Source organism: Necator americanus, chromosome IV, assembly GCF_031761385.1.
Source record: "Necator americanus strain Aroian chromosome IV, whole genome shotgun sequence".
In the NCBI taxonomy this organism is placed as follows: Eukaryota; Metazoa; Nematoda; class Chromadorea; order Rhabditida; family Ancylostomatidae; genus Necator; species Necator americanus.
This window is the reverse complement of record NC_087374.1, coordinates 23,035,562-23,048,803: the sequence shown is the minus strand read 5'-3', so window position 1 is coordinate 23,048,803 and position 13,242 is coordinate 23,035,562. Positions and strand designations below refer to the sequence as shown.

General features: G+C 40.9%; 1 protein-coding gene across 3 annotated transcripts; it reads right to left on the bottom strand.

The window, feature by feature from the left end:
- Nucleotides 1-6,186: 6,186 nt before the first annotated feature.
- Nucleotides 6,187-10,324, bottom strand: RB195_002419 (uncharacterized protein; the record flags this gene model as incomplete). 3 transcript variants are annotated; one of them, XM_064199670.1, is made up of 6 exons in its annotated part: nucleotides 6,187-6,404; nucleotides 6,461-6,545; nucleotides 9,251-9,484; nucleotides 9,537-9,758; nucleotides 10,065-10,193; nucleotides 10,256-10,324. In XM_064199670.1, 6 exons carry the CDS (start codon nucleotides 10,322-10,324, stop codon nucleotides 6,187-6,189), a joined length of 957 nt encoding a protein of 318 aa, XP_064055550.1. The 3 variants fall into 3 exon arrangements, with proteins under 3 accessions (XP_064055550.1, XP_064055551.1, XP_064055552.1); XM_064199671.1 differs by lacking the exons at nucleotides 9,251-9,484; nucleotides 9,537-9,758; XM_064199669.1 differs by lacking the exons at nucleotides 10,065-10,193; nucleotides 10,256-10,324 and having other exon boundaries at nucleotides 9,537-9,743.
- Between the last annotated feature and the right edge of the window lie 2,918 nt (nucleotides 10,325-13,242).

Below are 13,242 nucleotides of genomic sequence, written 5' to 3'. Positions count from 1 at the left end.
TCACATTGTTTGCAGGATCCCAGTCTTCTAGAAGAAGCCAACAACAACCCGTCCATATTTACAAGTGTTACATAGTTCGAAATTGTAAAATGAGTTGAGAATGTTCGTCCAAGCAGATATCACCAGAGACTTCTAACCACCATTTTTGTCTCTTCGAGCATTTTGTTACGCATTTCCTGCAGTTTCTCTTCAAATCCCACGTTATGTTGCGTAGAAGACGGGTTAGAAGTGAAGTAAAAACTAGAACGGGATAAACAACAAGCGGGTGAACAAATATAAGCAGTTTTGGGATCCCGATGATGATGAAGATACGTCAGTCATAATATGGTATTAAATAGTATTAGTAGTATATAGTATTAAAATTTCTGCTCCTTTGTCGTGACGCGTGCAGCTGAACATCAACTGGAACTTTGAGTTTGCTCGCAGTCCCACGGTATGGAATGGAATGTCAGAGACCAAAATCATTGGCAGTATACGCATTAAACAGTTAGTATAGGTAATGTAGAAATCGTTTCTCAGCAAGGTAGAAGTCCTTTCTACTGCGGAAAACAGAGTTGAATAATATTTCTTTCAATCTAACATATTTGGGACTAGCAATTTTCACGAAACAATTCTGAAAAGAAAGTTGATCCAAGAAAATAAAAATTCTGGAAAACATAGACAGTGTAAGAGACAAATACGTAAAGGTAACAAAAGAGAGGAAAATAAGGTGGGGAAACTATGGAATCAAATTTATATAGACCTGAAAAAGGTGGAAAACCAGATAATTTGGAAATTCGAGACGAAATCTCCTCATGTGCAGAAGCTCTCACCAATCCTGGAAAAACTATGTCGTTATGAAGCATCATCATGCATCTGGCCACCCACCCAGCGATCACAATTTACGACCTTTCGATGTTGCAGGAATAGAGGAGAAAAAACTAGGTCGTTCCGTGAGTTCCTGCGAACCAAACGATAATTCGAATCCTTCACTTCCTTCCTTCAAAAAGCTCAAATGTGCTCTAGCCAAGGAATGGACAAACAGTCAGAGAGCAAGGAAATTAGTTCTGATCTTAATCCTCGCAGTTATGCTGACTGCAGCGTGTAGCAAGTCGAATTAGCTTAAGGCTAGGTCCGGTTGGCAGCTGTATGCTTATCTCCAGTTGATGTAAAAGAAAAAGTTGCAAAACGAGACCATCGTTTTAAATATGTGAAGGGCGATGCGCTACGGAGCCATTCTGATATGCTAATCTAGAAAATCTACCAGGAATAATCAGGTCGAAATCAGAAGGTATTCTTCTGTGAACAATCACTCCTAAGAGGGTAAAATTAAAGCAAACTAGGGAAGCACGAAAAAAAAAAACAAAATGACTTAATTGCTTGATGAAATTGAAACTAAAAAAAAGCAAAAGTAAGGGATTTCAAAGTAATAGAGCGCTTCGTATTGTTATTGAACAATACATCCGACCTCCACTTTTGGGCGGTTGGCGAAGGGATCCTCATCATTGGTGCGGGCCCCCATAAGTCAGACTCCCTTCACCTGAAGAGTGTCCGGCCCTTCCCTATCGCAGCCATGTAATGAAATGGTTTTGAGAGAAAGAAAGAGAAAGTTTTGAGAGCTCCTTGTAGAAAAGTAGAGGAGAAGAAAATCACCGCGTGTCTGTTTGTGATCGGAAAGGAAACACACATGTGAAATAAACCAATAGAATGAGATGCTCAACTATGAATCTTCATGCACAGTATACAAGAAGAAATGGGATGTGCGTAGGCAGAGGAAACCGAAACAGTTGATAGAACTAACTAACGAGCTTTTATTCGATCGTTTGATATTAAGAGAAACCTCACTAGCACAAATAAAATCCGTGAGATACGGATTCGAGTGCACAAACATAAGCAAGCACCCTCGACTTTTTGGTGTTTGATCAACAGCAAATATCTTACCGCTTCTTTTGCTTGTGTTTCACACAGTCACCATTTGTAAGAGTTGCACGGGTCCTAGTGAACATTCCGCTTGGCGCACTAGAAGTAATCTGAACAGACGAGTAGTTGAGTTAACTACAGGCCGACTATTGTCTGCGTATGCGAGTAACTTCGTTCGAAATTTTTTGCCTCAGCCTCATATAGAAGTCCTAGTCTGGTTTTTACTACTCTCCTACGCTCAAAAAAGAGGAAGGGACAAAAAGGAGAAATAGAAAAGGTTGATCGACGGCTTCAGAATTAACGAAAGATTAATTGTTGTAGTCGTTTACACCTAGGGCTTTCCCATCGAAGGGGATTTTGAACGGTGTCCAGGAATATGAGTTTCTGGGAAGTATTGAGGTGTGAATACTTCTACAATGAAAAGTGAGAACAATAGAAAGTCATAAATAAACCGTTGCGCTTAATTGCCGCTAGACGTCTCTTCGCAGCAGAGGGGCGTGGTGGACCGACTTTGTGTCCTCGTTCGAGTTGTAAAGTCAGTTATAATACCCGTCCCAGAAAACACACACACAATAAAGAAAGAAGTAATCAGTCGGAGACCACTTGGCTTTCACTGCTATTTTGTGCCTTTGGTCGGTGGAGGGAGGTTGTGGCAGATTTGCCGTGGCCTCGCCATCCATGAAAAAATTTCCATGAAAAATGAAGCTAAGTGAACAGCATAATAAGCTACTGAAGACTGCGAAAAGGAGTTCAGTAGTACCTTGGCTGTCACTGTTCGCAGTAGCTAATTTTGTGCGTCAAATTACGGGTTTCCGTAACCCTGAACTCTATTAACAACCAGTCACACCAAAACAAAGTGTCATCTCATACGAATCGAGAGAAACTTTGCTAGAACAATTGAATGGCGCGTTGAATATACCAGTTCCTGAACATATCGTTTAAACAGTGAACTCACACTTCTACAAAGACAGTAAACTGAAACAAAGAATAGTTAATGAGTGGGAAAATATATACCATATGTTCGTCTGTCATCGGTCACGTTTTTTGTCGCCTTTTTTTGGACAACCTGCTGCTTTGTAGACACAGTGCTTTGTGGATGTTTCCGGAAATAAAACTTAGCGGAAGTTCGTAGTCATAAGCATTTCTTGTAGTTGGGTAGCTCCTTATATTATCTTCTCGTCATGTATTGAGGTTGCTTGAGTACGGTCCGGTCAAAACGATCTGATGGTCGCTGCAGTTGCATAAGCAGATGCGCTCGAAGCGGCGCAATGGCGCTAGCACTTAAGATCGAAGGGACATTGTTGTTACTACCATTTTCTAGATAAATGCATTTGCAGTTAGAGCAGTCATGGGTTGGGAACAATATACTTCGAGAAATGAACTTGAGGATTCCAAGGGAGCCGTGCAGATTTCTTCCAAAACACTCCACATGAAGGTGTAGGCATTCGTTCTAATAGTGATGAAACAACAGTTAACGAGTTCTTGATTTCAAACTATTAAAATTATTAATAAACTTTTAGATAACCTACTGATTTCTTATTCTCACATGGTTTTGAAGCATTGCTAATGACATTTAGAGCGGTCCTGGAATATACTTTCTGTTCTGCTTTCTTTTAAAATTTGTCTTTCAGCTTTTATAAGATTTTCTATAGCTATGTCGCTATGTGACATAGAGATGAGGTCGCATTTCGATAGACCGCGACAGCAAAGTTGTTAAATTATCTAGTTTTTGAGTGATCTTAGACTGTTGAGCCTTCTTGTCGTTTCCTTGACCTGTCTCCTTTTAACTATGTTTACTCCGCTTGCAGTGTTTGTTCAACCCCCTTTATTTTCTTAAAAATTCTTCAGAAAGATGAATTCCTTGCCACAGGTTTTTCTACAATTACTCGTGTGTTTATCTAGCGCATAGTTAAGCATTTACTAATCAATTACAATTTTGCTCCTTGAGTGTGACTAAAGATGGTCAACGCTTTGATATTCTTCGGTATCTGGATTCCTTCAGGACAGAAAAACTCCTAGAAGTACACTTTTCAATTATCTTCTCAGAGAACTAAAAAAAGCTGAAGAAGATCTAGCTGAACTCTGATAGGACAAATTATTCTCCGTAACAATTTCCAAACCGAATTACTGGGTTGTCTCAAAAGAAATGCGCGCTGCGTAACTGCCCGAAATTATTTCGAAACTATTTTCAGCCAATGTTTGGGTGGATTTTCAGTTTTTCACAGTGTTGTTTTGTTGGTGTTTCCATTGTTGTAATTGAATTTGATTGATTTTCGAAGAAAATTTTTTGTTTTGTTTTGTGATGAGTAACCGAAAATAAGTGATTCGAGCATGCATGCTGTACGACTTTAAAGGCATCACTCCACGAATCTGAGGTGGTACGGATTTCAGGTGGAGTATTCGTATATGGGATGGGAGACTATGGAGAGAGGGGTGATTCCGTCCATTTCTTCCTAATTGCCGTAAAAAACGACCCGGAAGATACGGATTCAGGCGTTCTGGCGCACTATTTCCTACAAGGAGTTCGACTGGAGCGCGCCAGCCTTGTGCGGCGCCGCATATTCCCGGCCGTTTTTTTACGGCAATTAGGAAGAAATGGACGGAATCACCCACCTCTCCGTAGTCTCCCATCCCGTATACGAATACTCCACCTGAAATCTGCAACACCTCAGATTCGTGGGGTGATGCCTTCAAACAGGACAAGACGGCCGTACGATTGTCACCGGACAAGACGTTCGTCGTTTCAACAAGACGTCATCTGCAGCAGCCAGGGCCGCCGTTCGTTTCAATGTTTTGCTAATAGGAACAAATCCCTCGAAAACGAAGAACATGGTAAGCGCCGCTTCATCGTCGTTAACCAAGCGCTGCTAGCCGCAATCGAGGGAGATCCCACTCAGACTGTTCGCTCTCTTGCCAAGTACTTCGAATGTTCCAAAGATAGCATCAATCGTCGCCGTAATAATCGTAATATTTGGATCATAGCTGTTAAACGCGCACCTCTTTTGAGGACAACCTAAACGTTTACCTGAAGGATGAGCTGAGTGATTGGACTTGGTTTGAAGTCATGCGCATTTTGGCGCGCAGCCGAAAACCAGAAATTTCGTACTTTTTCTCGTCCCGGGATTACGATAGCGCGTTTGAAAGATCTGCTGGCATATTTTGCTAGAGCGCCAAAGGAAATCTTTAGCTGCAAACCCTGATCTCTTTAGGTGTTCGAGTACTCTCGAAAACGTAGCTGAGAAATATTCAAAAATGGAAGGAAAATTTTTCTCTTTCTTCTTTTTTCTATTTTTATAATTCTATTTTTTCTCCACTTTTGATCATGCTATATAATAACGGGCTTAGTCTGTCACGTGTGTGTGTGTGTGTGTGTGTGTGTGTGTGTGTGTGTGTGTGTGTGTGTGTGTGTGTGTGTGTGTGTGTGTGTGTGTGTGTGTGTGTGTGTGTGTGTGTGTGTGTGTGTGTGTGTGTCTGCGACTTTGTGGGTGTGTGTAAAAACATGTGTTTCACTCTTCTCAACTACAGAATTGGCAGACGCAGTTAGCCTGAAGCTAAAGACAATTGAGCATGTTGCTCTATTTCATGACAATCCCCAATCTCACGCGGCAGAACTTCTTGCCAGAAAATTGCCGATCTTGCTTGGGATGTTCCACGGTACACAACTTATTCTTCCTACGATTTGCTTCGAGCACTGAACCTGCGTCTATGAAAGAAAACATTCGATGATCAGAAAGAGGAAATACTTCGCTCTTCTTCGACTTGCAGGAGCAAGAGTTGTGAACTTCTGGAATTGATAGTCTAGTGAAGCGTCCCACATACATAATGGATCGTGATGGTCGCTTTTTTGTTTATTGATACCTGCGAAAATAAGGTTATGATTGTTTGAAAAAATGTCAAATTTAGTGCAAAACTTGTGGAGCAACCTAATAGTTTGCATCATACGGTTTACCAAATTTTATAATTTTGAGTGATCCGATTGCATATAGGCCGTTGTTGACTACTTGGGCTTGATCTGTTCCTCGCTGAATTTTGGATGACCTCCTTGTGCAAATCTAAGAGACTTTGCCCACTGTTTTATGCTAATGGAGTTTCACCTCAGTGCGACGCATTTACTTTTCAATGGTTTTCAACGGCTGAGTAGTGTCGTGAGCGGAAATGTTTGGAGTCAATAGACCTCGAAGAAAATCATGCTTCGAAGAAAAAAAAGACGTTTATTCATCATAATCAAAATTTGAAAAGTTTCGAGTCGATTGATGCACGTCATCTGTTGAAGATTCTGTGGATCTTCTACTTATTAGTAGTTCTGATTCCTGTCATTATAGTACTTTCTGGTTTAGTAAAAGATGAACTTGGTCTGGGATTCACTTTTCCATTGCTAAATATGTACAATCCTTTTCTGAAATATCTGAATAGTTCTCTGCGATAATGTCGTGTTGCCACTATAATAGCGATGGTGTTCAATGGACTATGGAGGGCGACCATTTGCGAGATGATCATATTCCAAACTAAACCATGTCAAATAATTCAACAAAAATGAAAATGTTATTAAGTGGGGACTTACAAGCTGCGCCAAGTGGTACTTTAACGTAACGTGTAGAAAAAAGTATAACCATAGGCACAAGAGTTGTAACCGCGGGTATAGTAATCTATAAATTAATGTGATTGTTAATCAGGTCAGTGTTGTTCATTATTCACTCATTCTTGGGGAAGAAAGTAGTCTGGATTCTTTAACTTAAAGGCATCACCCCACGAATCTGAGGTGGTGCAGATTTCAGGTGGAGTATTCACATACGTATACGGGATGGGAGACTATGGAGAGAGGGGTGATTCCGTCCATTTCTTCCTAATTGTCGCAAAAAACGGCCCGGAAGATACGGCTTCAGGCGTTCTGGCGCACTATTTTCTACAAGGAGTTCGACTGGAGCGCGCCAGCCTTGTGCGGCGCCGCATCTTCCAAAGTTGAAATCTGCACCACCTCAGATTCGTGGTATGATGCTTTTAGAACCAGAGCTTCACCTGGATTACCATTCTTGACTTTTAGCCTTCGTACTCTACTTTAATTACTTCTACTGCTCTTCGTTACAACTTAAACTCTAATCTCTAGTGGTGATAAAATAAGCTCAATACCTTCACTGGAAGCCAGTGAAGGGAGACGTTTTTTTTTCTTCGAGAAATTGGTTAATTCGAGCAGGGATTACCAGGTATATGCTGTGAGTAAAATATATGCGAAATGTCATGTACAGTCGGAAATAAACCTTATTGTGAATAACGTCCTAACTGAACACATGCATTGGTCTATCTCCAAAGAGCACGACTCTGCTTAAGCATTTTTCTGCTTTTTTCTCATATTTATTGTTTGGAATTTCAATAGACTTATCAGGATTATGTTGTCTTAGTAAGTCATTTTAGTCAGCTCTGCTGCTGAGGTACCTCTGAGATCTTATTTTGCAGGGATTTAATTTCTGTACCATTTGTTTGTGCAACTGTGAACGATTAGCACTGTTCATAGTGGTAACACTAAGCCAACCCCCTTTGTCGCTAGTAGAATAGCTTCTTTTTATGTTAGGATATCCTGCGAAACACTTCAGAATGGATACCTGGCCCACTTTCCTTGCAAAGTGCGTAGCTGGTGCTCTTCTAGCACGGAATCTGTGATTTCACTGCGCTTGCGACTATAAAAAGCTAATCATACACAGCTATTAAAGGCAGCATACCACGAATCTGGGGTGGTACGGACTTCAGGTCAAGAATTCCTATAATTCTTATAATTGTGGAGAAGAAGGTGATTCCGTTCATTTCTTCCTAATCGCGTAAAAAAACGGCCCGGAAGATACGGCGCGTGCACGGGGCTGGCGCGCTCCAATACGACTCTTCGTGGACCTCAACGCCCCGGAACGCTCGAAGCCTCATCTTCCCTGCCGTTTTTTACGGGGATTATGAAGAAATAAACCCTCTTCCCACAATCCACGACCCCGTATAAGAACTACCCACTTGAAATCCGTAGCACGCCCGATTTGTGGTATGCTGCCATTAATGCCATTAAAGGCAGCATACGACGAATCTGACATGGCGAAGAAATCCTGGCTGGAAAAGCCAGGGATGGAGTTATAGATTGCAGCATTCGGTGTGGCTGCGCTAATCTCTCCCTAATCGTCGTAAGAACAGCGTAGAAGACGTCTACCGCGATTTCAGCTGCAACGTACCACCTTAATGCACGTCCCGTATCCGCGTGCGAGCGGCCAATGATTAATGTCTCCTCAACAGCCTATTCAAGAAAAGAAAATAAATCGGCTGCTGCGGGGTCCTGGACGTGTACATAGAAGGACATTCTAATGTGACTCGTAAGAGTGGTTCCCACGCCGCTTTTTAAACGAGGATTTGGGAGAAGTGAGTGGAACCACCCCGGATACCGCAATCAGCAACCTCATCTCCAGCTTCTTCCGCGATTCCCCTCACTACGTCAGATTCGTTGTTTGCTGGCTTTAAGCGAAGCTATGAAGGAAAAATTCAATTTCTAATAACTAGAATCTTAGACGCCCTCCTCCCTGACGGCAAAACAGACAAAGACAAAACTACTAAAAAAAGAACTTTGGTAGGACTACGTAAACCTATCCATGAACTATTTTACGAGAAAAAGAAAAACAACGCGAAAGGAGCTCTGTGGAGCTCGTCGCGCTCTAAGGAGAGGGGTGGTGTAGAGCTCCGCCTAAGAAGCCATACAACACTCCGATAGAGCATGACTGAAAAAAAGAAGGGATTTTCAACACACAGTTTTATACCTGAAGCTTGAGAACAGACTACATTAGTTTAGCACTTTTACTTTAATATATTCCTTGACAAAAGAAAATGCTAGTTGTTAGATGGCTTATTATCTAGTTTTAAGTCGTTACTATGGAGAAAATGTAGTTTTGAAAAGGAGGGAGTGGAGCACTCCAAAAGTGCTCTAAACATGCAGCACAAATATTGTCCTTAAAGCTGTTCCTGACCGTCAAATGGCTATCCTACCTAAGAAAACGATAGCTCATCAATCGATAGTTCATCACTGGAAGTGAGTTAAGTGAGCTAAATTAGTAGAGGCCCGTGATTCTAATCATTATTCTTGAGGGATCTATGACATTAAGGCTAAAGCTAGTAAAGAAAAAAGGGGAACAGAGCTAGAACTACTAATGCTTTAACTTTACCAAACTCTCCAAAAAGGCTTACAGGAAGTGAATTCCGCAATCGACAGTTAAGAATGATTTTCGTGCTCAAGAACGACTTTTGCGCTCTAAGTGCTGCTCTATTAGAGCAGTGTTGGATGGAGCCCAACTACCTTTTCGCCGATACTATTTTTCTCTCTATTTGCAATTACCTGCAATATCAAATGAGCAATGAGGGAACGATGTAGTTCAAGACTCCTCGAACTCATGCTGTCTCTCCTCTTGTGTAGATTGATAATGATGTTAGCAGCTATCGCCGCACATAAACCGACTATGAGAAACGCCGAACCCAGCCATACACCTTGGAATACGATAAAATTCGAATCCTTCTTGCTGGCAACAAGGTAAGATCCGTAGTCTCGGAGGAAATACAGCTGGGGTTCTGCCTGAAAAGACATGCGGATGTTTATTCGTGGGAAGCGCAATACGGAAACGTACCTCTATCACATCTCGCATTTCGCTTCTTGGCTGGTAACTAGTTATTAGAACTATAACAACTGGCACTAGACCGATTAAATATGTAACGGTGATTGTGTATTTCAGTTCGTAGTTGGCGAGAGTTTTAAGCGATCCGGCCAAGTTTCCAAGCGCAGTAACTCGGTACAGGAAGGCGACTAGTGTACTGCTAAGGGTGAACTGTAGCATGACTATAGATACACACTAAAAATAACGGTCTGACGAAACTTCTACTGTTCGTTTACGTTTCACTGTTGATTTAGCACTACTAATTCTGTGTGCAAGCCAGCTTTTTGTTTCGAGAAACATGCTAGCTATGGTACATTTTGATCCATTGTACTACATACAGGGTCAAAACGAAGTGAAGGTCGGTGCAGTTGCGTAGGCGACTTCTGTTTGCGGAGGTCCCGCTCTGACCTCAACCGCATTAAGTGGCTCTTTCTCTCTGGTACAGCTTTTTGTAAATGGATCCTTAAACAAAGGAAAGGAAAACACTATTAGCTGACTAACCAGAAGTACGTAACTGGCGTCCTCGCTAACATTAGCTAACCAAGTCCTTGAATAGCAAGCGATTTCCGGAAATAATGGGATTGGGTCGAATAAAAAACATATGATAAAATCACTGAAGAATGTCGTAGCCTAAATGACTGACTGAGAGAAAAATGTATTTTTCAGAGCTCAACCATGCGTCTTGTGTTTACCGTCATGTTCACCACTATCCATTTGTAGACTTTCATATGTGGAGGTGTTTTTGTAAGAATTATTATCATGGCTAAAAAAGTGAGTGGAATGCCAGCGACACAGATAGAAATAAGAACCCACTCCACCGCTGCCCGATGTTCGGTGCGGATAAGTGGGTATCCATTGATATCGAACATACTGGAATGAAAATAGAATTTTGACTCCTCGAAATGTTTTATTGCTGTAGATGACTTGGACTCAAGTATTGTAGGAGCATGAAGCACGAGAAGAAAATTCTTTAAAATAAGGAGACAAAATAAGTCGTCTTTGGAGTTTGGAAGTGTGTAATGAATGTGACAAAACGTTGGACCGCAATATAAATACGACATTTTACTTCTTTCTTGCATTGTACGAATCCGGCAGTTGATTGGGTGGTTTTCAATGTTTTTCACTGAGCCAGGTCTCAAAACAAGAAATAAAATCTTATGCAGTAAACAAACACCACTTACAAGTTTTTCTTCGATCACTACAAGGGAACAAATTTGTCAGTCTTGTGAAACTAATTAATTCTCCGTGTTGATTTCTGAGAAAGAGTCGTGCTCAGATTAATATTTGAGATTTCAGTATAAGTGTTCTATCGTTGAGGAGGAAATTAAATACGCAACTTTCCCATTCCCTCAGAACTGTGTAATATTACGTTCATATGTTTTCCAAAAAATATTACTCAAGTGCTTCACACTCCATAGAACCACTTCGTCACGAAATTTTAGGTCGTCATAGAGTGAAAAAGATAAAAGGATAAGTTTCTTTCAGAACAAAATGTCCAAGGCAAAAAGAAATACGAACATTTTGTTGGAGGAAGCTAGACCACAAGGTTCTTAGTGATTAAAAATTGCGCCTTGGTCTCATCTCATCTCATAATTGTTGTCCAGCGAAGGGAGTCCTGACAGGCAGTTGCAAAATTCCCAGCCACCCCTCAAACTAAACACCTTTTTGAGTTGCAGTTTTCATGGACTGCACTATCTGTACTCCAGAAACATGAAATTCTCATGAAAAAATAAGTCGTATGCAGTTAAACGCAGAAAAGGGTTGAGCCCCAATGAGACTGCAGGAATGACTGAATGAGCGATGCTTCAGCAAAGTGGCAGAAATATTAATATAATTATTATAGATATAATAGTTAATTATTTTATGACTACTTCACTTTTTTGCAAATACTTTACTATAACTATTTTTACTTGAACAATATCACCAGCTAGGTACTTCTACGGCCAAGACTGTACGCATTATCGCTCCTAATTTCTACTTTTAATTTCTATTTATTTTTTAATTTTTACTATAATGCGTTCAACATCACTCTGCCACAATTTCTTAGAGTGAATTTCCAAAAAAAAATTTGAGTTATATATAAATGTTGAATCAATAACACACGAAATTCCAAATAATAAGAATCATTAATAATGAAAACAACAGGAGTACTAACCTTCGTTGCGACGCGGACAAAAGCACTGCTCACCACACTGCTTCACGATCACAAAAGATCCGTTACGGTGTTTCCTCTACAGTAACTGATCGAGCTTTTTATATGTTCTTATTATTTTCCTCATACTTTCCTCATCACATTACCGGTCCGTTACCATTGTTTTCAAAAATTTGAGCCATCATCTTTTCAACGAATGCCGTAAAACTGTGATGCACTCTTGCGAGTTGAGACGGCAGGTGCTTTTGCAAAAATTAGAATATGCATCGATGTGAATTCTGTATTTTTATTCTATTTTAATACGGTAAGATTTAACTTATGTGTAATAAGTCTCCTGAGTTCATACGTTTGACTTCTGGGATCCCAGTGAAAAGCTGTCGGTCATATCTCCTAGAGCAAAGTGTGTCTACGGTCGAGGTTAACTGGTGGTGAACTCGTTTTCAGTGCTACTTTTCAACCACTGTTATTCATTATTGAGCCAAGGTAAGAAGCCGCTAGCACCAAACGAGCACATTTTACTATTTGAGGAAGTGTGAAAGATTTGAAGGGCCTTCCAATTACCGATATCGATACCGCAATTCACAGTCAATATTATAGGATACAGTTACATACTGAAGATGAGTAGAGGCAGCAGAGGTACTTACATGCAAAATACTACAACTATGTAAGTTCCGGAAAAAGACCAGAGCTGAAAAACAAACTACTAAAGGAAACACATTCATCAAATCTCTACAGTTTTGATGTATTGGTAGACGTATCTCCACGTCGAATGTCTCTTTTCTCACCGGTTGTCTTAATTGTAATTGCCATACCAACGAAAAGCAAACATTGTTTCTGATCTCAAATGGGCGTTTTTAATTGAAATTGAAAAGGCAGTCTTAGAAAAGAGTTGGAGATCCCATCACATTGTTAAGTGAGGTAAGAAAGAGCTAAGGGAGAAATCATCGACCTTGGTGAACGTGAGGCACACAATACAGTTGCTAAAGATCATCCATATAAGTTCACGGTCACCTACTTTCGTAGCACTGTAGCCGAAGATGGTTAGTTGTAGTAGGGTCAAAACGACATGAGGCACGCGCGCAATTGCGCATGTGGCTTCTCTTGAGGCGGTGCGGTGGAGCGTAGCGGCTAGGAGCGTAGTGAAACCTTTGCCGGCACCACTCATCGCTGCAGTATACGATGGTCCCATCTCGGTTCCAACTGCTGCCTCCACCGCGCCGTTTCGAGCGTGTACGCGTGCACCTTGCTTCACGTCATTTTCACCCGACTGTAAATGGTGGGTGTACTATTTCGGTTATATAAAACGAAAGTCCTGCACGAGTTCTTCTGGGGGTTAGCGAAATTCCGCATCAGTGGATAAATTTTCTCTTGATTTACTCTTCAAGTTTATATATTGCTAGCTCTTAGGATTCTTACAGCCGAAGTCATCCCTCCAATTGAAAGACCTCGAAGTGTTGAGGTTAATCCAAGACATTTCAAAGCTGACTTCTTATTATCTCTATTAGATTATTTTAACAGTTTTGAGAG